Source organism: Mandrillus leucophaeus, unplaced genomic scaffold, assembly GCF_000951045.1.
Source record: "Mandrillus leucophaeus isolate KB7577 unplaced genomic scaffold, Mleu.le_1.0 Scaffold750, whole genome shotgun sequence".
Classification (NCBI taxonomy): Eukaryota; Metazoa; Chordata; class Mammalia; order Primates; family Cercopithecidae; genus Mandrillus; species Mandrillus leucophaeus.
The window spans coordinates 345,850-372,772 of record NW_012108142.1 but is presented as its reverse complement, the minus strand read 5'-3'; the positions used below and the strand labels follow the sequence as shown (position 1 = coordinate 372,772).

The following is a 26,923-nucleotide window of genomic DNA, read 5'->3' as shown; positions in this document are numbered from 1 at the left end:
TTCCTTCCTTCCTTCCTTCCTTCCTTCCTTCCTTCCTTCATTCTTTTATTATTTTTGAGATGGAGTCTCACTCTGTTGCCCAGGCTAGAATGCAGTGGTACAATCTTGGTTCTCTGCAACCTCCACCTCCCAGTTTCAAGTGATTCTCCTGCCTCAACCTCCCAAGTAGCTGAGACTACAGGCGTGTGCCACCATAGCCGGCTAATTTGGGTATTTTTAGTAGAGAACAGTTTTCACCATATTGGGCAGGCTGGTCTTGAACTCCTGACCTTGTGATCTGCCCACCTCGGCCTCCCAAAGTGCTGGGATTACAGGCATGAGTCACCACGCCTGGCTGGAAGTCATTTCTTAGCATTCAAATTATTTGCCATCTGAAGAGCCTGGCAGTGAGAACCATTTTATTTTTAAACTCAGAAGGTTCTTATTCCTTTATAGTGAATAGTTCTTTCTTTACTTTATCTCTGTATTCTCATGATTTACTCTAGGCAGCTAGAAGAATCCAGGAGGCAACTTTAATACTGCCTGGAAATCTCCTTAGCTACATCACCCTGTTCATCTTCTGTTTTCTGTTTTCCACATGACTGCAGGTGGAATAGTATTGCTAAACTTAACACTGTGGCTAAAATGTTCTGTTCCCTCCAGCTTCCAACATCTTCCTCACTGTTCTTTAGGCCTCATCAAGAGCTTTCTTGAGGCCACCACGCTTCCCCTCATGGTCCCTTCAAAGCTCCTCCCATGGCCCAGAGCAACTTCTAAGAGTTTAAGGGTTTTTCTGTTTTTGTTTTTCTTTGTACAGCAGAGTCCACTGCCAGGTAGCAATGTCTTTATGAGTTGTCTATTGTTATGTAACAAACCTCTCCAACTTAGTAGCTGAAGACACCAAAATAAGGTTATTATATCTCTCATGGTTCTAGTATTTGGCTGGGCTCTGCTGAGCAGTTCTCAAGGAGCCTCTTTCATCACTGCAGTCAGATAGTGGCTGCAGCTGTGATCACTGGAAGTCACGGTTAATTACATCTCTGGTGTCTGGGATGGGAAACCAGACAGCCGAGGGCTGGAGCAGATCGGAGTCCTCTGGCTCTCCCTCACCTCTGTGTAGCCTCTCCACAGTTCCCACGGCGTGGCTGCTTCAGGGTGTACAGATGTGTACATGGAAGTCAGGGCTACCTAGACATGTGTCCCAAGGGAAGGAGGCGGCCAGGTAGAGGCTGCATTGTCATTGGCCCAGCCCCAGAAAGCAGGCAACATCATCTTCTAATCATTGTATTCATTGGGGCAGACACAGAGACCCTCCCAGGTTCCAGGTTCTGGAAGAGTATGTGGGGCTGAAAATATTATTGAAGGCAGCTTTGGAAAATACGGTCTCTCACAAATCCTTTAAATTATTCATATCTTCAGAGAAGCTCTATAATCTTAAGGTTAAAAATGGGGTTGCTTTATTCACTTTCTAGAAGCTCAGGGGCTGCTATGTTTTAGCCCATTGAAAGTCACTGGAATAATGCTTATTAATTAAAGAACTGCACACTTTGGGTACTTTCTATTCTTAAAAGTTGGCTGCTTTGGGGAGCCCGGTATAATACTGACTTACAAAGATGTCCATTGAGTTCAAAAATTACTTTCGTTCTTTTCCATTCCCATTTTCTGGTGACAGTGTGTCAAGAACTGAGTGAAGCACTTTCCCTACAGTATCTATTTTATTCCTTTGAGATACATACTCATATCACCATTCTATGCACGACAACCCTGAGACTCAGAGCGCTTCGCCCAGGAGCTCTTCTAAAATAACGACCCTGCCCCACCAACCCCAGCACAAACACACACAGTTCTGTGACCCTCACTCTGGCCTGTTGGTTCTCATCTTCGTGGCCTGTATCACATTCTAACATACTGTAGAACTCACTCATTTGGCGTATTTCCATTTTTGTTGTTGTATGACTCTTCCCACTAGGGTAGAGGAGGGTAGGGAACTTATCTTTACTCATGAATTTATCTCGGTAAATACTTGTCGAATGCATATGACTCAATGAATGAATAAAAGGTCATGCTGAGATTGGAACCCACGTCCATCTGATTCCAAACCTTTAATTTTAACCATTAGACTGCATTGTCTTCCAAAAACTGGGTACAGAGACTGCTGTCAAAATGTGCATTCATAGTGAGGGAAGAATACAACTGCCTCAGTTAAATAACTCAGGAACTCAACAAAGGCAGATGTGCCTCTATCAAGAGTTCCTACAGATTCAGAAAATACCAAATTAGTAAAATAATTGAAGGTTTGGGAGTTTAGGTATTTCTAAGACTCGAAATAATTTTTCCAAAATTAACATCTCTGTTATCAGAGAAATTATATTTATTTAATAAAACATTATAATAATTTACAGAAAAAGCATTAGAAAAAGAAGTCTTGTGGAATTTTTTGACTTAATTTTCAATAATTGTTTTAAATTCATATTTAAGTAGTTTTGTTCCATCTCTTTTGAAATTCACTCTTGTAATAACACTATGCTTATTTGTTTTTCTGAGTATGGCTTCTTATTTTACCTTCAGAAGTTTCCCCTTGAAAAGTTCTTAGGGAAATGCTATTCTTTTGGTTTCCTTGTTAAGGATGTGTTTCTGTTAAGTATTGAAATGTACTGATTGTAAAACCTGTCGTCCCTGACATTTGAACAAAGTGCTTTTTTAAAGACTCTCCATCCACACAAGTGTTTTGTTTTTGTTTTGTTTTGTCCATTTTACATCATTTTTATTCATTTATTTTTATTTATTTATTTATTTATTTATTTATTTATTTGAGACCAAGTCTCACTCTGTCGCCCAGGCTGGAGTGCAGTGGTGCAATCTCGACTCACTGCATCCTCCACCTCCCAGGTTCAAGCAATTCTCCTACCTCAGCCTCCCGAGTAGCTGGGACTACAGGTGCGTACCACAAGGCCCAGCTAATTTTTTTTATTTTTAGTGGAGATGGGGTTTCACCGTGTTGGCCAGGCTGGTCTCAAACTCCTGACCTCAGGTGATCCGCCCACCTTGGCCTCCCAAAGTGCTGGGACTACAGACGCCCGCCACCACACATGACTAATCGTATTTTTAGTAGAGACGGGGTTTCACCATGTTGGGCAGGATGGTCTCGATCTCCTGACCTCAGGTGATCCGCCATCTCCAAAGTGCTGAGATTACAGGCGTGAGCCACTGCACCCAGCCCATTTTACATCATTTAAATAATCACACTCATTTCTGACAGGAAGCTTCCATATGCCACTAACTATTAATAGCTAATTGGCCAGGTCTCCTGAGTTTCAAATCATAAGGACCAGTTCAACCTGTACATTATGTCACACCTGTGTTAGGTCCTCAGCATCCACACCTAAGTGTGTTCCACCACCTGATCCCTGAGTGTCCCTTCCCCACTGTGTCTTCAGGGACCTCACCTCCGCGGCCTCCGTGGGTGGCTGACGTCCTGGAACCCCCTGACGTTCCGCTGGACATCCTCCTCAGGGGATGGGAGTCTTCCGTCTCCAAGATCAAATCTCTCTTTTCTCGGTGGTGGTCTCGGGAGTTCAGGTTCAGCCAGGGAGCCTAGCGGGTGGAGGAACATGCAGGCCCGGTCCCTTGGGATTCTCGGGGCGCAGGGCCGTGGCTCCGAGGCGAGCCCCGGGCGAGGTGGGCACCCGTGGGCCTGGCCTGGCACCCACTGACCGTGTCCTTTCCTGCCGCAGCTCTGGCCCGGCCCAGACCGCACAGCGACGACTACAGCACCATGAAGAAGATCCCTCCTCGAAAGCCCAAGCGCAGCCCCAACACCAAGCTCAGCGGCTCCTACGAAGAGATATCGGGGTCCCGGCCCGGGGACGCGAGGCCCCCGGGCGCCCCGGGGACAGCAGCGCGCGTTCTGACCCCCGGGACCCCACAGTGTGCGCTGCCCCCGGCCACGCCCCCGGGGGACGAAGACGACGGCGAGCCGGTGTACATCGAGATGCTGGGGCACGCGGCCAGGCCGGATAGCCCGGACCCCGGGGAGTCCGTGTACGAGGAGATGAAGTGTTGCCTGCCCGACGACGGCGGCCCAGGCGCGGGCTCCTTCCTGCGCGCATCGCCGCCCCTGCTCCACGGCGCGCCGGAGGACGAGGCGGCGGGGCCCCCCGGGGACACGTGCGACATCCCGCCGCCCTTCCCCAACCTGCTGCCGCACCGGCCGCCCCTGCTGGTGTTCCCCCCGACCCCGGTCACCTGCTCCCCCGCCTCGGATGAGTCGCCCCTGACACCCCTGGAGGTGAAGAAGCTGCCGGTCCTGGAGACCAACCTCAAGTACCCCGTGCAGTCGGAGGGGTCGAGCCCGCTGTCCCCGCAGTACTCCAAGAGCCAGAAGGGCGATGGCGACAGGCCCGCGTCCCCCGGCCTGGCGCTGTTCAACGGGTCCGGCCGAGCCTCTCCGCCGTCCACGCCGCCCCCGCCCCCGCCCGGGCCGCCCCCCGCGCCCTTCAGACCCTGCGCGCACTTGGCCTTCCCTCCGGAGCCCGCCCCGGTGAGCTTGGGGAAAGCGGGGCCGAGCGCAGAGGCGCCCAAGGTCCACCCAAAGCCAAACTCTGCCCCTGGGGCCGGGTCCTGCAGCTCCTTCCCCAAGATCCCGTATTCCCCGGTGAAGGCAGCCAGGGTCGACGCCAGGAAGGCCGGCTCCGGTGCCTCTCCCCCCGCGCCCTACAGCCCTCCCAGCTCCAGGCCTCTCAGCAGCCCCCTGGACGAGCTCGCCAGCCTCTTCAACTCCGGGAGGAGTGTGCTTCGAAAATCCGCGGCGGGAAGAAAAATCAGGGAAGCCGAAGGTAAGCGGAGTAGACATCCCCCCCACTCCTTTTGCATGGACGCTGTGATTGCGTGCACCTGTGTACATCCGTGTCTGCACAGATGTGAAAGAGTAAAGTTTCAGGTGATGGCCGTGGTCGTTCAGAGCAGGTATCAGCTTGAAAAGAAAAAAAAATCATATACACCCACTGTGACCAAATGAGTGGGAATTAATATTTCCGTGTTGCAGAATATGACAGAAGAGTCTCGTGATACAAAAAGACACAGACCGCAACTGGATTTAATAAATTATAACTTGATAAATGTTCGACAGAGAAGGTTAAATGTTAGCTACTGATTTCTTTTCTTTTTTTTTTTTTTTTAATTCTTCCTTATAACATGAAAGTGGTATTTTGGGTAAGTTTCTATTGCCGATTTCCGTTTGATGTACAGTTCATGGCTACCCCCATTGTGCGGTTTGCCATCCATCTAGCTTTGCCTGGTGGTATCTGGGATGATGACCTATCCAGTTACTACCCTGCACTTAATGCCACTCGGCTGTGGGCTGTTTGGGATGAACTGCTTTTCTTCTGGTCGTGTGCCATCCAAGGAACACTCTAACGCAGCCCCGTTGTCTGTGTTTTCTCATCCAGTGACTCAGCCCACAGTGGGGTTTGCAGGTGGGAATCAGTCCACTAAGTGAGCTCCATGACAGGCTGTTCCCTGCCTTAAAAAACATTTATTTTGTGTCCCTGTAAAAGAAGAATGTAGCTGGCAAAATAAGATTTTCATGATGACTTTTTTTGCCAGTCTTTTGTAACTGGCTAACCACGTGGCTCTTCCTTCAGATGACAGGGCCTGGGTGCCAAAGGTACTGTTTTTGCACAGATTCCTTTAATAATCACTAAGAATGTCTTCATCTTCCAAAAGACATGTTACGGTTTGTATACAAAGCCAAAATGTTTTCCCAATGGTGTGTATTTTGGGGAAGAAGTTCATTAATGAAAAGGATCTTCTCTTTAAGAAAAATTATAACCAGTCTCTTCCATCATGATGGCATTCAATCCCCCACTCCTCTCCAGGTGAGGCAGGAGGATAGGGTCTGGAGGCAGGGAACCTAAGGCGCTTTCATGTCGACTCCCTAGAACTCAATTGAAAGGAAAACCGTAACTTTACGTGCCTAAGTAAAAAAAGGACCCTAGGCTACTCCCTCTGCAAACCCCTACTTATTCTGCACCACAGATGGGAAATTAGCTGTCCGCAACCAGTCAGACTTACTGCAGGCAGAGTCTTCCGTTGTGTAGAAATGCAACTCTATAACTTCACCTTAGCCTCTGTTCCATTGCTTTTTGCAACCAATCAGATGTTTGCAGAGGAGTGTGATCTTTTAACTTCACTTCAACCTCTGATTGGAGGCCACCACTTTATTTACATGAGGTGAGCATGAAGTGTCCAATGGGAAACCTCTAGGGGATATTTGGACCTGAGAAGATTCTGTGTCTGGGCCCTTGAGCTGCTGCTCAGCCCAGTCCCACACTGTGGAGTGTACTTTTGTTTTTGGTAAATCCCTGCTTTCATTTTTTCGTTGCCTCATTCTTTCTTTGCTTTGCTGGGTGTTTTTCCAATTCTTTGTTAAAAATGCCAAGAACCTGGACAACTTGCAGTCAAGACCCTCTACTGGTAACACAGGGCAGGTGGCAACTGTGGACGTTCTTGTTTTATACATGGAAAACTTCACGGTGGAGAGGTTAAATTCCTTCCTTAGGGTTAAGTGGTAGGATTGGAAGTAGACTTTGATCTACAATGTAGTAACATTTTATGCATGCATTAACCTGCTCCTTCACCAAAAGAAAATACATAAATATGTAAGCATTCATCATTTGATTAGCAATATTACTTTAGGTACAAAAACTAGAACATCTAGAAAGCAATCTGAACAAGTGAAAAGTAGGTCAAGGCTAAGAACCTTTAACGATGAATGAATAACCTTCTCCCTATTTATTCTTCAGACAAATAAGCTAATTGTTTGTTTAGCTAACAAATTCTTCTTAATTATAGGCCATTAATAAATGAAATTGTATTTGTAAATAGCACAATGTTTGAATTTCACAAATCGTGTTTCATTCCAAGGAACAAAATGGATAAGAGAAAATCATTAAATGAACACATTAATATTTGCTTTTAGAACTAAAAGTTTATTAAAACCTCATGAACCTCATTTTACTAGAGAATGGAACAGGGTGAATTCTTCTTGACTCTATTCAAGGAAGTGAAGTTAATGAATTTCTAGACAGACCTCATCATTTGGAAATCCCAAAGTCTACCCCTCAGAGGATAGCGAGAATTATAGTGAGCCCTCCAGGCATAGTGTGTAAATTTGCTAATTATATTTCCCTGTGGTGGTATTAACCAGTATTTGGGAACACACATCAAAATCTCAAGTACAACATAGTTCAACTATAATTATAAGACATCTGTTTTCTTATTGTGGGCTTTTCTGCAATACTTTTTCATGTGAAAAGATTGGATTGAGCCACTTATGACTTTCTCAAAAATATACGAATTGGCAACTTTGGCCACTTGCACAGTCGCTGTAGTAATAGAAAACTTAGCAATACCAGACCAGGTCATCCCCGCACACCAGATTATGGGAGTCCTAACTACACAGTTGACTACACAGTTGAGAAGTGTATAATAATTCTTTTTTTTTTTTTTTTGAGACTGAGTTTTGCTCTTGTTGGAGGGCAATCTTGGCTCACTGCAACCTCCACCTCCCAAGTTCAAGCAATTGTTCTGCCTCAGCCTCCCAAGTAGCTGGAATTATAAGCGCCCACCACCATGCCTGGCTAATTTTTGTGTTTTTAGTAGAGACGAGGTTTCACCATGTTAGCCAGGCTGGTCTCAAACTCCTGACCTCAGGTGATCTGCCCGCCTCAGCCTCCCAAAGTGCTGGGATTACAGGCGTGAACCATCATGCCCAGCCTAGTGTCTAATTCTTTATGGACTGTGATGAGGGAAACAAGTTTACAAGTTCGGATGTTATGTTCTCATGGGATAGTTCAGGTCATTCTTTTAGAATGTAGGAGAGGTTCAACATAAGCTGTGGAAGGAAAAGCGTTCGGTGCTGGTGCTCAGCACTGGTGCTGGTTATATGACTCTTAAAGTTTACACAGTTTGATCCTGAGGTCAGTAATCCGTTTTCTTCTGAATGAATTCAATGACTTCTTTGGAATTTCTTTCAAGTTTTAAATCTTTTACTGTACTTTCTTTTTGCTTAAAGGCATTTTTATTTTCACCGTGAAATAGCTTTTTTTAACCAAATAATACAGTGTGTGGCTAATTTACCCTTCAGGCTTCTTAAATTAACTAAAGTTCCCTTTTTTGTTCAGTTTTCATAGGGGAAAATTATTGCACAAATTTTGCAGAAGGGTTCAAAATGTTCTCCTTGGCTGTTTGGAACAGTGACCGCGACAAGATTAAACCGCTCAGTAATTCACTACTTTAGTTATTTCTGGTTAAAATATAATGGGCTATAATGTACGGTGAGTTGTGTACAGGAAGCAAGGTTGTTTCTCGTGTAATTCTACTCCATTACTATTCCGTAGCCTTATATGTAGGATTTCGCAAATTCTGTGTTGCCCAAACCAGTTCATTTTCTATAGATTCTTGGATATGCAATTGGAAGTATAGACAATCATGCAGATTCTAAGAGTGGTGGATACACATATAGGAAAGATATGATTGTGCAGATGATGGATGTGACTGCAGTCTGAGAAGAAATGTTTGCAGCAAGGAATTGTAGTGCTTACTGTGTACCAGGCACTGTCTGAATAATCTAATTCTCACAACACTATAAGGCATCTGCTCCACTTATCTCCATTTTACAGGTGGAAAAACTGGGGCACAGGGAGATTAATCTACTTGCTCAAAGTTACTGTGCTCATGGGGGACAGAGAATGACTTGAGTGCAGTCAATCTGTCTCTAGAGTCTCTTCCTATAGCCGCCTATGCAATGCTGCTCAGACTGCAGGAGAAAAGAAACAGAAAAAAAAAGTTTTAAAATTAATATTTGTTCACTGAGGGGCAATGAGTCATTGTTATAAGACTGTAGTTGAAGAGAATTGTCCCATAAACTCAAGAATGCCAAACGCACTTTATACTGATTATGGGGATGTATAACTCTGGGATACAGTGTCTACGCTATTTGGCCCTTAAAATTAATATTGACTAAATGTTTAATTGTCTGTGCCATTTTGGATATAAAGATCCCATTAATTCACAACACTTTTTTCATCTCGTGTGATGATGTGGCTAATATTATTATGCTAATTATTTCTAGTCGCTTGGTTTCAGAAACAATGAGACCCGATTCAAATGGTGAATGAGAGTCCTTGGCTCCTTCAGGCCACTAGGGTGCTCCATTGCTCTGAATGGCATTTCCGCGTCTGGTTGAGTTTATCCAGAATAAAGTGAAATCACATGAGCATGTTATTCTCTACTCAGTGAAAAAGATCAGGAAGACTGGGTCTGGACAAAAATGCAGTACATCTCAGAAATCTGGAGAAGAAAGTTGAAGACAGCCTGGCCAAATTAATGAAAATCAGACTCAAAATATTTTTTTTTTAATTCAGTTGTATTACTTTCTGATACAGTGCATCCTTAGCTTCTAAGTTATACACAGGTACTTAAAAATGATGTCAACAAGAAAACTGTAATGTACAGTATTTCTTTGCATATAGTAAGTGACTATTAAATAGTTGTTTGAGTTAAAATTTACTATAAAAGAGCAGTCTGCCATATAAATCTATTTGATAGAACTAACTCTTGTGGCATTTTTGCTAAATAAGGATCACATAAGCTAAATGGAAGTCCCTATTAATTTCAAATATTTTATTTGATTACATAAATATTCGGAATAAGAACATTTTGAGTTTGGAGTCAGAGTATTTTATAAACAATTTTTTACAATATATTTTTATTCCATAGGGCCATTTGTTTACAAAATAATTGTTTTTCAAGTTTTCCTTATGGAAAATTTCAAACATAGACCAAAGTATAAAGAATAGATTAATGAACTTTCTCTGTGGCCCACCCTATTTCATCTCTACTCCTGCCCATTTCCCTCCTCTGGCACTGGATCATTTTGAAGTGCATCCCAATATCAAATCAGCTGGGCATGGTAGTTCATGCCTATAATCGAAGCCCTTTGGGAGGCTGAGGTGGGAGGATCACTTGAGCCCAGGTGTTCAAGGCTAGCCCTGGCAAAGTATCTAACGAGGCCTTGTCTCTACAAAAAATAATAATAATAATGAAAATAAAATAGCCAGGCATGGTGGTATGCGCCTATGGTCCTAGCTACTTGAGAGGCTGAGGTGGGCAGATCGCTTGAGCCTAGGAAGTTGAGGCTGAGCAGATCGCTTGAGCCTGGGAGGTTGAGGCTACAGTGGCTGTGGTTGCTGCACTACACTCCAGGTTAGACCACAGAGTAATGCCCTGGCCAGAAAGAAAGAAAGAAAAAGAGAAAGAAAGAGAGAGGAAAAAAAAGGAAGAGAAAAAAAAACCAATGTGAACCATTTAAATAATATATATTTAAACATTTATAAATATTTTATCATAGATGTTCTTTAGAAAAAAAACATTTATTCTTAAGGCACTTTAATAAGTGCTCAGACCAATCAATCCATTTCAGTCTTCACAAGCATGAAACTGCTATTCATGACAAAAGCCTGATTCTTGAAGCCAGGGCATCATTTTTCACCATATAAACAAAATAATTCTTGGGCTAGCATTCCACCAAGCAATGCAACTCTGCAAATTTCTCTAAGGGAACACTTGCAGACATCCCCTTCTACAAAAAAAAAAAAAAAAAAAAAGATTCTAAATATTATATCAGGTAGAACTAACTGTGAAAGATCAAAATTCAAAGACACACAATGACATCCTAAGTCAATATCGTATGAGTTTCAGATGTTTCTATGCCAAATCAAGTACAGTTACCCATTCATTGTTTAGCGACAAGACGCAGGATGCTTTAGAATGACTCAAATGCCCCTGAATTACTCACGGAAACCTGGGATGTGCTCCAGGACGGTGTTTGCAAATTGCTATTCTCTGCTCCTGATGTCTGAAACAGAAGTTGCAACATTATCATCATTTAATCTCTGACACATTGAAACGAGACTGAAGTATGAGGCATTAGTCTGCCTTATGCAAATCTTGACATCCCATAATGGGATGCAGAGCTTAGCATCCCCTAGGCTTCTTGCCTATGTGCAGGTCTTGTAGTGTTTTATCCTGTCTGAAGCAGTTAAATCTTTTTCACTCCCCTTGATGATTTCTCCCCATGGTGATTTATTTGAGTGTGGGGAGTTGGGGGCGGGAGTGCTCATGAAAATTAGAAAAAGTGTGGAAGATAGTTTACTGATATGCTCTTCTGCTGATGATCTGTGACTGTCTGAATTCTTGTCTCATACAAAGTGAGGCGCTCCTCTGCATTCCAGAACCATTTTAAATCAATGGAAAATTTTCCTCATTTTCCAAATGAGTAAGTCCTTTGGGGAAACTAGATTAACATCCGCAGAGAAGGGGGGTCTCCATTTATCACTAAGTGGACATTAAGCAAGGAGGAGCTGTGTGAAGTTTCTTCCCTTGCCATGTTAATAAACCTGGGCTTGACAAGAAGGGAATATGTCTCTTTGGAAGAAAAGGATTTTTTTTTTCTAATTTCTTTGCCTCTCTGCAGTAGCCAAGAGTGCCTGTGCCTGAGACTTGCAGCTCTATATTTCATTGTTTTTAATTCCCTAAATGTCTAATAGAAATAATACTGTGTTCATCTACACTTTGAAATTAACTTTCAATGTTAATATATGTATCAGTAACCCAATTTATCTATGTTGAGAGCACAAAGCTCTTTCTTTCCTATATTAATTAGAAATATATATATTTTAATGCCTAACGATTTGTTGTGAATGTTTGTGACATTTTTCTCCTAACTTATAACACTTTCTCTGTATAAATGCCCAATAATTCATACAGGGAAATTGTGCAAGCAGGAGGCCTATAAACCAGACTTGCATTAACTTGTGGAGTTAATTCCCTTACTGTCATCCAGTAAGCTTAATGTAAGCACAGGGATTGCCACTGGAAATCCAAAACACTGATAAACAAATCTGGCATTGCCTCTGCCCTCTCACAGACCACATCAGAGACAGAAGGTGCATCCACTTTCAGTGAAAGAAATTCCAAAGAGGAAAGAATTTCTAACCTGAGGGCCATAAACCACGCGTGGATTCATAGTTGAGCTCCAAGTGGCCCATGAGCCCCCATGGTATATGTGCCACTTGTTTGGGCAGAGGCTTCATAAGCTTCATTGGATCCTCCCAAAATGTCAGTGACGTGGGAAAAGTGAGGAGCCGCTCACTTTTTTTTGAATGTGCACTCACAGCACTTTCTGCGGCCAGAAGAAGAAGGAGGTAAATGCCTGAGAGAATCTGAGGGCCTTGCAACCAGAGCTGGCAGAAGGGCAGGAGGAATGCTAGAAGTGGATGACAGGTGGATGGAGCTCTCTAGGTGCAGAAGTCAGGGTAATAGACGCTGCAGGCCGATGGATGAATATAGGGTGAGACATGAAACTTCAGGGTGTGTCGTTCCTTTAGAATATAACCATGAATTTTGAGGAAGAAGGAGGAGAAAATGACTTCCCTTGCATAGAATCAGAGCAGGATAAGCTTTGTACTTGGAAGCTCCTTTTAGCTTGATGACAAGGCTCTGAATTATCTCCATTGTTTCTCTTCCGTCACACAGGAATTCAGCATTAACTCTTAGCATCTTTCCTACAAAGTGCAAAGAACCAGAGGAAGAAAATGAACAAAAACAGTGCTTCTAGGTACATATGTATAATGAGAAATACTCGGATATACACTGTGACGTGTTAATGGCATCCTAGTCATAATATAAACAGCTATTTGTAAGTGGCTATCTCCTGTTGACCAAGCATATTGACATCTCCTTTCTCCCCCGGACCCTTGCATCTCGTTGAGGTGGGTGAAGCAGGTGTTACCATCCCTATTTATTAATGAGCAATCTGAGACTGAGGGATTAAGTGATTTTCTCATAATCACAAAAACTAATCAGTCTCAAAGTCAGGAATCAAACACCTCTCCTTTCTCCAAACCTTGGATTCTTTCTATTATGTCCTTCATAGTCTCTGAAAACAATAAAATTAAAATAATGATACAGAGTCTCTGTTTGAGAAAGGAATTCCCCTCTGAAGTCAAACACAAACTCATTGCCAGGAAAACATGTGGGAGGTGGACAGATAAAACTGTTTTGCTCATTGTCAATGTCCCGCCAGATGCCGCCTTTGAAACAGAGCATGTTCTTCCTGTACCCCCTGCCTCCTCCTCCTCTTTTTCTCCCCTTTCCTGGAAAATCCTTTCTACCCACCTGCCATGAAGTGTCTTCCGTAGCACCAGGGATCCACAGCACACGTGATAGACTAGGATTATTCCTCAACTCATGTCTCCTCACTTTCCATTTCCCTTTTTCTTGGCCTCTTTAAAGTTTTGCTTGGGACTGAGTTCCTGATTGCTGAAAAGAAATCCACCCTCACTTGCAGAATGGCCGAGCATATTTTTTGTAGGACACATATGACTTGCTGGGGATATGGACTTCAACCTCATAAGTGGGGTGTCAGATGCCTGCCCCAGACCCGCCAGAAATTAAATAGGTGGTGGGCCCTCACCTAGCACCAGGAACCCTGCTAAGAACTGTGCAGACAGATGATCAGCAGTGATTCTCAATAGCCATCACGATTGGAACAGGGGAAAGACAGACAATCAAAAAGCCCCCGTCGTCTGTCTCTACAGCAACTTTCTTTAAAAAGGCAAAAATCCATTCCTTTCTCAATTATGTGAATGCAGAAACCTACATCGGTAACGGCAAAGTGAGAAACATGACTGAATAAAGCCAGGGCTATGTTCACAGCCCCTCAATAAATATTTGTTGGGAGAATATAAAGCGGACTGCTCTCGTGACTGTGCTGTCCCCGCTAGGTCATACCACTTCATTATTCTTTGAAACCGAGGAGCAAAACCAAGCAGAAGGTTATGACTATTAAATATTTAGATCAATCTGATCAAAAAGGTACCCTTTGAATTGCATGAACTATCCTGAGAAATTACCTTAACATATTAGCTGTAAATCTGCAGCAGCTAGCATGTCAGTCAGACTAGAGATACGTATCTAGCATAAAGAGTTTATCATTTTTTAGATGAGCCAAATGCAGCAAAGTAGTCTTTGCAACCGGGATGCTCTATACTGCACCGTCAGTGGGGAAAGGATCTGTTGTACCTGAAATTCTGAAAATAAGGCGGTCTTCTCAGAAGCGGATTATCTTTCATAACCGGTAAATATTTTTCATACTATCAACCCGTTAAAGCAAGCAGCTATTGTGTATTGTGTCTCTACACTGGATTGCAAATTAAACTCCCACTGGGGGCTCTAAAGAGAAATCCAGCCCTTTATCCTCTAAGCCACTCAGCAGCTCTCCTTAAGCAAGTTAATAAAGACCTTCCTGACTATCTGCATCTCATTATTGCCACATAATACAATATCCTGGGGTTTTCTTCCTTTTGTGAAGAAATGCTTAGAAACAACATGGTGCATGGAATATTGTCCTAAAGAGAGACTGGGCAGGTGCCCTGCTCTCTCTCTCCTGAAGCGTATTGGAAGAGAAAAACCTATTTCCTAATTACCTACCAGTGTTTAGGCTCTTTATGCCTGACTTGAGTCATTTTTATGATTAATCCCCAGATTAGCCTAGAAAATTTCACGCCATCGTGAGTGAGCTATATTCAATATCATTTCACCCAGTCCTTTATTCAATGAGTCAACACAGTCGTCCACCATGTACTCTGTGCAGAGCTTCTCGGGCCGTTACCGACTCCACCCTGGTTTCTCCTTGAAATCTTCAGTTTTCATACTTAGACCCTGTGCATGGGCAATTAGTGGCCATTTGCAAATTTAATAACACATGTTAATTATAATAAGACAATAAACAATATGATTCATTTCTCTCCCCCACGCAAATGACTAAGTTCTAAACTATGCAGAGCCCAAACAAGGTCAGACATGAACTAGATCCGAGACTTACACTGATTTACAGAACACTGACTGCATGAGACACCTGAGAATTTGTGCATTACCCAAAGTCCTAAAAGCCCACAAAAGAGCTTCCTCATACTGAAAACTCGGACTCATAGTCAAACATAACCCTTTGAAAGAAATCTCCATTTTAAAGCAAGGAAGAACTGATACATGCACAATTGGTACATCACTGTGTCCCTGAAATATATGTACATTTTGGATTTTGGCTTTATTATTTGCTTTTTATGTGAAAAGCTGGATAAACTGAGAAAAAGTAAGTGAAAATGAGAAGACTTAGGCAAAGCAATTAGTGAAAACTTTCACCATACAGGTTTTTCCATGTCACTCAAAAGCAAACAAAAGCTCGCAGCTGTGAAGTTACTTGCTGAGGTCACATCCGTTTGGTGACATTGCATTCCTTTAACTTCGGCTCTCAGGTGAGATGACCGGCTGGAGGGGGTCCAACTGGTTTTAACAGCAGGATGGAGGGGGCATACAGGAGTACAAACAACCAACTTAAAGTAGGTGACCTTCATCGTACTTCTGCCAGTTCACAGATCCTTTCTTAGGTAAATAACCAGTGCCCAGCAGCAGATCCTATAAGGCAAAATAGTATATCTTTTTAAAATTTTTTATGAGAATTTTATTGACTCTGTCTCTTGGTATTTAACTACCTTTGTATATATTACTAGTAATAAAGTCCCCTTCGTAACAAAGTCCCCTTAGATTTTTAATCACTAAATTGCCTTCTGAGTGACTATTTCAGTCCTTAAGAGAAGCTATAGGACCTTGATTTCGGAGACAGGAGCACACTCTTGGTGGTGTTCTAGTTCCTTCTAATCACACCCTATTTGCACCACATAAGCATTAGCACAACTAGAGATTTGTCTGAATCACTTACATGTCATACCAGACAGTAAAACTCTCATTGTGAACATTAATTTCACTGATGTAGTTGCAGCTTGGTGGGGGGTCGCCACCATTCACTTACCCAGGCTTGAAATTATCTCTAATTTAGAGGCTGGGGACAGTGACACAGGAAAGAGGCTCTGTGCTTTCTATCTGGAGATGTGGGATCATAAAAATGTCTTTTTAATCTGATGATCATTAAAACACCCAGTGATGTGGCGCCGCGGCTAATCGGAATGCATTTCCATTTCTGTGGGGATTGAGCATGTCTTCGGAACCCTCTGCAATGGCTTTAGAAACCAATGTTCCTTTTATCAGGTGAGAAAATTACCCTATGGCATACCTTTTTAGGCTACAAAATATCAGAGGTTAACTTCAGGCAAAATGGTAAAACTAGTAGTAGTATTTCCTATTACTATGTGCAATTTGCTTCAAAATTTCAAAAAAAGTTTGGGAAAATCATGAAATACGAAGGGCACACTTCATTCATTTATTCCAAGGAATCTGTTTGGTGCCAGACATTGCATGGAATTGTATGGATTTTTAAAATGAATTGTGGGCTCCCTCTTAAGCAGACCATGGCAGGGAAACTTGAAAACTCCAACGCATCCAAGGAACTAGAAGCACGTTTTACATAGAGATGCTACTCGGGTTTCACAAAACACTACTTAGCCATGATGCTTGTTAAAGACTGCATTTTTACTCATAGTATTCTATTCTCTTTCATTTTAAAATGCGTGTCGTGACCCACTAAATTGATGTCTCAGCCCACAAATATGTCCTCTGAAACACTGGTCTAGAGGGGAGGATTTATACGGACAAACAGGAAACAAAATCTGCAAAGAGAAAATATCAGAACAAGAGCAGGATGTCCAGTCGCGTGCTGGAAGCCACTGTGTGCCTTATCCTGCACATTAAAAGGATTTTTAAAAGGGCATGATCAAATTATGTTTTGGAGTAACTATATCAGAATACCTATAGAGGTATAGATATAGATAAAGGATAGATTTTTTTCTTGCTATTTCTATGTTCATTTGCATGTGAACCTGTATACTTTAGAAATGATTAATCTGCCTGGGCGAGGTGGCTCACGCCTATAATCTCAGCACTTTGGGAGGCTGAAATAGGCAGATCACCTGAGGTCAGGTGATCAGCCTGGCCAACACGGTGAAACCCCATCTCTGCTAAAAATACAAAAATTAGCCAGGCGTGGTGGCAGGCACCTGTAGTCCCAGCTACTTGGGAGGCTAAGGCAGAAGAATCACTTCAACCCAGGAGGCGGAGGTTGCAGTGAGCCAAGATCGCGCCACTGTACTCCAACCTGGGCGACAGAGTGAGACTCCATCTCAAAAAAAACTAAAAATAATAATAAAAAAAGAGTGATCAATCTGGGCTGATTAATTACTTAAGAAATGAAGAGCTAGGAGAAGGGAAACCCCACCACCGACCTGCCTGGCCCCCTCATGGTGTCTTCCTGTGGTCCCCAGTGAAGTGTGAATGCACTGGAAGCTTAGGCTCAGCCTTTCTCTACTGCGTCCCAGGCATTTGTCCTTCCTGGGTGGACACCTGCCCTGTGGCCCATCAAGGGAAACTGGGTCACGTGAGCACATACAGAATTAGTCACTCCAGCCAATCTACCACCAGGAAGAGATACAACCGTTAACGGCTATCAAAGACACAGTCCATGTGGCTTTTCCAGAATTTCGAGAATAATTTGAATCTCCATAGATATTTTAAATTTATTTTCAAGGCCTCAGAGCTCCTGGCTGGGAGCCAGCGAGTGTGGGCAGGTGGGCTGTGCTTCAGCTGGTGTCCACAGGCGCTGCCACACTCTTATTAAAATATGGAAATGTCTTGATGCCAGCTGGTGCAGGGCTGCTGCCCTGAGCTCTCAAGGTCCCCACGTCCATCCCACCCCATTGGGTGGCCTGGCCCAGGCCTGCCACGTTTCTCCTTGGTGAAGTATTGACACAGCAAAATGCTCAAGGTTGATAGCTGAAGCTTGTTCCAATTGGCCCTGGTTTGTGTCTTTTTTGTTATTAAGTACTTTAGATGGGTAAATTTGTAATGAGTTCTGAGCAAGGGATTTGAAAAGTCCTCACATCCACCACTGCTATAGTTTTTCTTTTTCTCTCTTTCTGTTTTCTTTAATTTTTGCTGTTTCTTTTTTAGCGGATGACAGGCACCACTAGTTTACCATCCAGGCTGTAGGTGTCACCAACACGAAACACTCCCAACAGAAGAGCAGAGACGTTATCTTCTCACCTTTGCCTTCTGGGGAAAGTGAGGAGGAACCATTTCCCTCCAGGAAAGCATATGTTGCTGACACCGACTGCGTACTTGACCACACACTGTGGCTCAGGACTCCTGGATTTACATTACCACCTGGCATTGAGGAAATGTAAAAATAACAGCAATATAAATAACCTCATGACCTATAAAAGTATGCGTGAGGGATGGGGCTCTGGGCCAGGCAGGCTTGTTGTTTAGGTATTGCATACTCGGCTAATTATGTATAAAAAATAAAATAAAATAAAAGCTACCCAAGTACAAGAAAAGGAAAGGGATTGAAGTGATTTTTTCCCCTTTATGGCAGGGACAGAATAAATGGGCAAAAAAGGATTCAGTTAGTTAAATTTAAAAGGAAATTGGCACAACTTAATTTTCTGTGCATTTTTGGGTACTGAAAACCTTATTTATACTGACAGTCATTTTTTAGCTTTACTATCAATGCATTCTTCCCTTGCTCAGCACATATGTTGTTGAAGACATCGCTCTGTTTCCTACTTCAGTTGGTGTTTTCTAGCACAAACCATCTCCTTCGACTTGGCAGGGGGGTGGGTGACAAGAGTTAGGAGTGAAGGAAGAGCAGACATTTCCTTTCCTCCCTGCTTAACCTGGAGGATAAGTATTTGCGGCACTCGCTACCACAGAAGAATGCTTAAAACATAAGTTCAAGAGGAATTTCGATCTACTCCAGGGTGGTGATTTCATAAGGGGTTATTAACAAGTAGGAAGGAATGCCGGGAGCCCAGCCTGAGACATTTTAGGTCAGTAGAGGGCCGGGCAAATCCAGTTTCTCAGCCCACACGTCCCTTCCAAGGTCTGCAGTGATATATTTTTCTGTTTCTTGAGTAATCAATGTTTATAGAAATATAACCTGTCCACATAGTGTGGGTAACAGCTGTGTCACAAGAGTAACTGCCTGGGAACCCAGTTCTCTTCCCAGATCTCCATCACTACTAGACTTAGACGCCCTCTCTTGATATATTTCTGCAACCATTTGCAAAGGGATGATAAAATCTGGACCACGTTTTCAAAAGGCAATTCGAATTGTGCTGTTCAAAACATACATAACTGCGGTGTGTCACCTCCATGAATTTAACATATTTCCCCTTTAACAGTCTCCACTCTCCTCACATCCACCCATCTCCACATGAACCCTCTCTTCTTGGGTTTCAGATTAGCTTCTGTGGTTCTTTACATCTGAAATTCGTCTTTCTGAGAGGCAATAACACAAATGTTTGGATTATGCTATCATGGAAAGGAAAGAAAATTCTATCGTGTAAAAGAAAAAATGCATTATGTAGAAGAAAACAAATCCCTTCCTAGAAGCTTATAAAGTAGAATGCAGGTCTACTTGAGAGGGTTGTCGAAGCCCTGTTTGCATTTCTTCCTCATGTGTAGTAATACAGGATTTCAGAGAAATCTATATTTTAGAGATTTAAAAGGAGTTGCCCTGTGTAACACAAACTAGATTTGGTTTAACACAAGCTAGACGCCAATTTCAGGTCGAAGTGCTTGTATCCAAATTTAATTACGCACCATCTATGTGTATCTGCGAGTGCTGTCGAGCTGCGACTTCTAAATTTTACAAACGAGAACTTGAGAAGTGGTGGGAGCCTGCCAGGCACCTCTCTCTGCATTTGTACTTTTCCTTAATGCCAAGTGGGAAAAAACAAGCACATTCCCTTCATGCAATAGCCTTTCTGAAGAGGAATTTTCCTATAGAGTTTCAGAATGAGTTATAGCCAGTATGAGTAATGAGTTTAAAATGTATTTTCACATTTTTTATGCCTTACATAGCACTCTCAGTATTAAGTCAGCCAAACAGCTATAGTTTGTTTTTCTCCTGCGTTACTGAAACCCGGATCCCATCTCATAGGATTCCAAAATACACTCTAATTTGATCTCCAGCACAGGTACCTAAGAGAAAAACGGTGTTTTCAGCATCTTGTTGGGGAAACATTCCATGGCTCCTTTCTCTCCCCTGCTTCATGGCCTTTACTCTGCGCTGATGCTGTCAGCGGCCCTCCGCTCCACACAGTCCTGACCTCTGCCAAGGCTCCCGGCCTGCAGCCCCTCCTGCAGAGCAGTCACCTGGGCATCCCCTTCTGCTGCCTCCTCACACTCAAGAGTGTCTCTTCCTAGAAAATTTCTCCTTCCTGAAAGATTTTTAAGTCTCTCCTAGCTGTTTCCTTATTCAGTCCTAATAAATGCTCTTCTTCAAAAAATTGCCACTCAATTTAATCCTCGGGCCTGTGGCTGTCACTTCAAAGTCAACAAGTACAACCCCGGATGCACCCTGCTCTTCAGGTGGGAGCTGCTGCTCTGAACCACACCCCAGCTGTGGTCCCCATGGGGTCCCAGTTCTCCCTCGCAGAGGGATTGAACTCAGCGTCCTCCTGCCTCCCGACTCCTTCCTCTGCTTCCCCAGCCTCTGCCCTGACTCTCTTTCTATTTCTAATCTCTCCTCAAGGCCCATTCAGCTGTATACTTTCTTTGCTAGATTAGTATTTACAAAAAAACAAAAAACAAACCAAAAACAACAAACAAAACCAACACCTTCTTGTTCACAGCATGCCCTTGCTCCAAATACTTGCTGGAACCCACTCCTGTGATGCTCATAGACTCCAAAGCTCTCTGCTCCTGCTTCCCGGTGCGGAGGTGTGGGCAGAGCCAGCCTCCTCTCCCTCAGGAGTGCAGTCAGCTCTGCCTCTGCCTCTGCAGCTTTCCCTTCTTTTTCCCTCCCCTTCTCCACATTCCATCCGCAACCCAAAATCCACTGCTTCTTCCTCCTGCCTACACAACAAAGGCTCACCTGGCTGCCCCAGCCCACTCTGACCTCTCCTAAGAATTCCTAGAGCATTTTGCAGAGCTCCTATCCCAGCCCCTGGCCCTTTGCAACCTTAACACATGCCTTCAAAGCACCTTGAAGGCAGTCCCCTTAGAGCTGAGTCACTACGGAGAAGCCCCGGGGAAAAGCACCCCTTGGAATGCACCCTGGATGTCCCTGTCACATGGGTTGGCATTATAAGTGTCAAAGGCTTTAACAAATGAATACAACCATCAAAATTAGCTCAGCCGAGCAGGATGCGAGTCCCACAGTGATGCTTCCAGATTATTCAGTCTTCTATACCCCTCAGGTAGTGCCTTTTCTTCTTGCACTTACCCAGTTGTCATAAATTCTTGTCATCTGTTGTGCCCCATAGCCCTTCTAAAATGTAAGCGCTCAATGAATTGTTTCTCTCAGGCGAATATTTCTTTAAGTTCTAAAGTAAATCTTAGCACCAGGTTTGGACCTTGTAGGACGTGAATACCTGTTGAATCTATGGAGAACTCCCTAGTTTGGGGGAGGAATATGGTTTGCTCCTGGCCCACCCCTCTTCCTTTCTTCTTCGTTCAGTTCTCATGTTCCCCAGAGTGGCCGCTGCACTCAGGAGCATCTGTTTGCCTTCCCAGGGGTGAACCACGCACTGTCCTTTCTGCGAAGCTTCTTGTCACTGTTGGTTTGGAGCAAGAGCTCATCTCAACCCCCATTATGCTCCCTGTCTCTCCAGCTCTCCCAGAATTATTCAAGGACATTTCTCTCTCCCCAGTGAGCAATGTCTCTCCACTCCTGCAGAATTTTTGCCTTCTTCCTTAAGAGAAGTTCCTCTTCTCACCCTCCATCCTACCTCCCCCTCCCTCCACAAAATCCTTCCTGTGTCTCCTCTCCCAGACACATCCCTGATGTTAACTTATTCATGCCTCTTCTATCAGGGCAAACTTATAAAACAGTCTTGTTACTGTATGAGGAGTTAGGCTTTTCCCATAAAACATTTCCAAGGTGAGCCAGAGGTGACATTGCCTTTGTAGTCTCATTCAGTGACCTCACACCTATTTCTCCTGCCAGCCTGTGAATTCCTCAAGGGTAAAGATCTCATCATGTGGATTATGGCTAGAGGCTCTATGCCTGAGACCCATTTTGGTTTTTGTCTAGAGATTGAAGCATATACAATTGGGGAGACGTGAGCTTCTTTAAAAAAAAATAATAAAGATGAAAAATGAACATGTAGAGAGTTAAGTGGACATTTATTCACAATGAGAAAATAATCAAAGTATGCATTTACAAAGTATTACAAATGTTAACTGTCTGCACATTGCTTGAGCCCCTCCCTGGGCCTTGGAAGGGGCCTGGGGAAGAGAGGGATGCATGGAAGCCCCCTCACTTAACTACGGGTCAACCCACTGTGCCCACTCCAGTCACCACGATTCCAGAGTCACACTCAGCACAGTCAAAGCATGCCAACATTTATCAAATTGATTTTTATCTCCTGATATTCCAGATTGTAAAGCAATGTAAAGTACAATTTTACAAAACTATTTATGGACCTTGTGTCTTTGAATTCTCAAACCATGGGTCAGGAATCAATTTTAAACAACCATAGGTCTTTTCTCTCATAAGTTAACAAGCTTAGGTAGAAAACAAACAGCTCCACTCCACTGCATAAAAGAAAATATTCACCTCATGCAATGAGATATTTTCCTTATCTTACAATTTTAAATCAGTAAAGATCAGCACTCAAAGGTAGATTAACACTGAAAGTGCTTCCATAAACTGTCAATCTTGTGTGAATGGGGAGGAATGATCATTGTGGTGCATGGCTTTACTGTACTGATTTGCATAAAATTTCCCTTTAGTAAATGTGCAAGCTATTTTACAGGTACAGAAAGTGTAGCTCCTTTCAGAAAGAAAATTGCTATAGCAACATTGTTAAAACTAATTTATTGTTCATTCACCTTTTTTCTTTTTCAACAAATATTAATTGAGCACCATCTGTGTGCCAGGCTGTATTCTAGGCGCTGAAAATACAACGCACATTGTATTTGCCCACATTCCAGAGGAAGGAGACAGAAAACAAACAATTGGGCTGTTCTGTGCCATGCAGGGAGAAGGACTGTGTAGGAAGCTAAAGCAAGGAGTGGGGACGGGAACTGACCTGGCGAGGAAGACAGGTGCTGTTTTTCAGGAGGTCATCCAGAAGGCCTGAACACAGTGCAGCTGCCATGCCCTGCTGGATGCCGGAGAAGGAGAGAGAGGCCGGGAGGCTGACAGGGCTGGGAAGGCAAGACCGAGGCCAAGGCCTAAGGCGTGTAAGAGGGGCAGGGGCCCAAAGCCAACAGGAGCCAGGGCATGCAAGGTCCTCTCAGCCTCAGGAAGCCTTTGGATCTTAATGCGAATCAACTCAGAAACCAGCAGAGAGGCTGCAGTTGGAAATGACATGATCCGACTTATGTTTAAAGCAAGGTTTCTCGGCCTCAGCACAATTGACATTCCGAGCTGGATACTATAATTCTAGGCTGGGGGACTGTCCTGTGCACTACAGGATGTTTTGCAGCATTTCTGGCCTCTGCTCACCAGACGCCAGGAGCACACCCCTGGCCCAGTTGTGACAACTAAAAATGTCTCCAGACATTGCTGAATGTCCCCTGGGGGTCAGAAAGCCCCTCCTATCAAGAGCCACAGTTTAAAACAGAATCACATTGACTGGGAGTGATATTTCAGTTATATAGAAACTAGCACAAGACAACCAAATTTTTTGTATTAACATTTAGAGATTTGCTCTCACTAGATTAAAATTCAACGTAAATGTACCTACACTGCATACTTGTAGTTAATAATCATATCCTAATGCGAAGGCCAAGACTTTATTTTTGAGTCAGATCCTGATGTGATTCAATTCTCTTGTACCTGTAAAAACAGCACCAAGCCCGAGATCATAGAGTAATCTTGTTAATAGGCTAAAAGAAAACACTACAGGTATCCAAACCAACTCGTGTTACCATGGACCCAACCACAGGATGCCACTGAACTACACAACCCCTGACTTCACCAGATGAAAAGGCACAAAAATGTCTCAGACGCACCTTTAAATATTATACAGGATTTACAGTATTCACTTCCCTATTGTTTCCCTAAATTCACTGAGAGTTTCAAATATTTTCTTTCGATGTGACTTTTCTTCATTCTCAGAACTCTGCTAGCCACTGCTTGAAGGCATGAAAAGGCTTGATGACATTGTTTGCACCTTATTATTTCTAAAATTCCCCTGAAAGCATGCATCATGTATACGCACTTTTAACAAAGACCTCTTCAGACTTCATGCCATTGTCCTCTTGATGTCTGATTGTTGTAATTCCCTCAATGCTGAAGTGCTGGGTAACAGGAGTGCTTTTGACAAGGAATTTTGTGTGCTAAGCTACCACTTTACAGGAGAACCCAACCATCCGGAGTTTCTGCATTCGATCCTCAATGTGTTGAATCTAGAAATTAACAAGTCAGGGCACGGCTGCTTTCACGTGTTTGGATCTAACTGGGAGAAGGGTGTTTATGAGCGGAGGCTGATGCATAATTCAGTAGAATGCCCTGGCTACTACAAGCAAAGGAGAACCCCAAAGTGGGGATGTCATACTGAAGCCGCAGCACTATTGCAGCTGCCAGAGTGCAGCTTTGCAGCCTACAGTTTTCAGTTCATTACCACTGAGGCCTGGGTGGTTAACTTGTCACAGGAAAGAAGCTGTCATATCCTGTCCTTTATATCAGCAAATGAAACAGTGAAGGAAAACTTTACATAGAGGAACCAAGAGTAAAAGAACGAGTGTCGGGGGACTGCTGAGCCCTCTGGGCCTCAGTCTGAATCCGGCTGCCATGCCGTGAGTTGTGAAATGTTTACATGGAGATTAACCTCCCTAAGCCTCAATGACCTTATCTCAAAAATAGGCGTAATAGTGAAAACTCTTCAGAATTGTCATGAGAACAGAGCTAAACCAAGCACCACATCTAGCACGGAATTGGCACCTAATATGCACCCGGGTGATGGTAACTATTGTAAGGGCAATGTGAGGAAGTGTCATGCTGACCATTAATTCTTACACCTTACGTTAAGAAGGGCCTATTCCTTTATTCCCATCCAGAGCCAGCCTTAAGTAGATAAATGTTTTTAAGATTTAAAAAATTAAAATAATTATAAATTAAGATTGAAAAAATTAAAATTTAGCAGATAATTCAAGGATTTAAGCCTAACCTATATCACCATTTAAAAGAATATCATGGTGGCTGAGCACAGTGGCTCATATCTGAAATCCCAGCACTATGGGAGGCCAAGGAAGGCAGATCACTTGAAGTTCGAGACCAACCTGACCAACATGGTGAAACCTGCTCTCTTCTAAAAAATACAAAAATTAGCCAGGCATGGTGGCACGCATGTGTAATCACAGCTACTCTGGAGGCTGAGGCAGGGGAATATCCTAGGACGCAGAGGTTGCAGTAAGTCGAGATCGTGCCACAGCACTCCAGCCTGGGCAGCAGAGTGAGAGACACTGTCTCAAGAAACGAAATTAAAAAAACCCAAAAAACATATCTTGGTTACAGTTTAACCTGCCAATTGAAAAACAGAAATACTTTTAAACTTTAATCACAAAAATGAGAATTTTGGCTATAATTTAAATACATCAGTTGATGAGATAGAAATCAGTCGTGAGGGAGGCCAGCCTGAAGTATTCAAACCGAGAGTCAGCAAGTGTCTCAGAGGATTCGCTTATTGCCACCAGGTGTAAGAGGACTGTCCTCATTCAGAGCCTTGGGGGAAGCCCTCACTGCGCTGAGAATAAAACCTCTCAGTTCCTCTCTGGTGGTTTCCCAGGCCCTGACTCATTAGTACCGGGTTCCTTGAAAATGGTGAGCTCTTTCCTGCCTTGGGGTATTTACGCATGGTGTGGAGGTTGCCTTTCTAAAACCATGAGCTGAAATGCGACCTCATGGACCTCACCCACCTTGCCTGGTTGCTCACCAGTGTTTTCCACTTACTAGGTTTTCCATGCAGCTCTAAGTCCACCATGTTTAATTATCTGCTTGTGCATCTGCTTGTTTATTGCCAATCACCTTTTTGGGAGAGAAGCTCCCAGGTACCAGGCAGTGGTATTCATTATGTATCTCCCACGCTCAGTGAGTATCTTGCACACAGTAGGCACCCAATAAATAAGTGAATTAAAGAATGCAAAAATAAAATAGGTGAAAGAAACATAAAAGCAGGTGAGTACATCTTGAGCCAGTTTTAAAACAGAACCTGTTTTACTGGCATTCAGAAACTTAAGGGAAAAAAAAAAAAAAAAAAAGCCAAACTAGAGTTGACCACATTGAATAAGTATTCTTTCAGTTTCAGCCCGTTCAACAATTGCTCATCATCAAGAGCTAAAACAGTTAAGAACGCCTGACTTTCACTTTTGTTGCCATTCTTGTACATGCTAACTTGACTGAAGGTCTTTGTTTTTTATGTATAATGGAGTCAGAAGGCACGGTGGCTCACTGGATCATTTAAATATAAACTCTTCTGCCTAGTTTTCAAAGTGCTGATAGTTTTGCCTTTATTCCATCTATCCAGCATTTCCTGCTTATGAATCTTGACCTGCTTTCCTTTCTGGGCAGAGCAGGCTGTGTTCTGTGCTTGTAAAGGAGAGGTCCCTGTGGGTGATCTGACCAAGGTCCTGACTGGTGGGTAGGAAGACTCTGGGCTGATGCGGGAGAGGGCATGAGTGCACCAAAGCAAGAAAACAGGAGTTAATATGGAGAATTTGGATAAACATGCATTGCTTGTAGTGCTATTTGAGGGTATGTCTTGGGAGGCAAGAGGGGATAATGTCAAGGAAGGAGTTAGGAGGGACCAAGTCAAGACCAGCCTTGAGAGATGAGCTCTGGGGAGCTGGAGCGAGCCTGCCTTCCTTCCTTCCCTCCCTCCCTCCCTCCCTCCCTCCCTCCTTCCTTCCTTCCTTCCTT

At 43.4% G+C, this 26,923-nt stretch overlaps 1 protein-coding gene across 2 annotated transcripts in view; it reads left to right on the top strand.

Moving 5' to 3' along the window:
* MYO16 (myosin XVI) overlaps nt 1-26,923 on the top strand; it is a 655,611-nt gene that overhangs the window by 575,530 nt on the left and 53,158 nt on the right. For both annotated transcript variants that reach the window (XM_011966244.1, XM_011966243.1), the window contains exon 32: nt 3,714-4,814. In XM_011966244.1, coding sequence (XP_011821634.1) covers nt 3,714-4,814 — 1,101 coding nt within the window. The remainder of the gene's footprint in view (nt 1-3,713; nt 4,815-26,923) is intronic.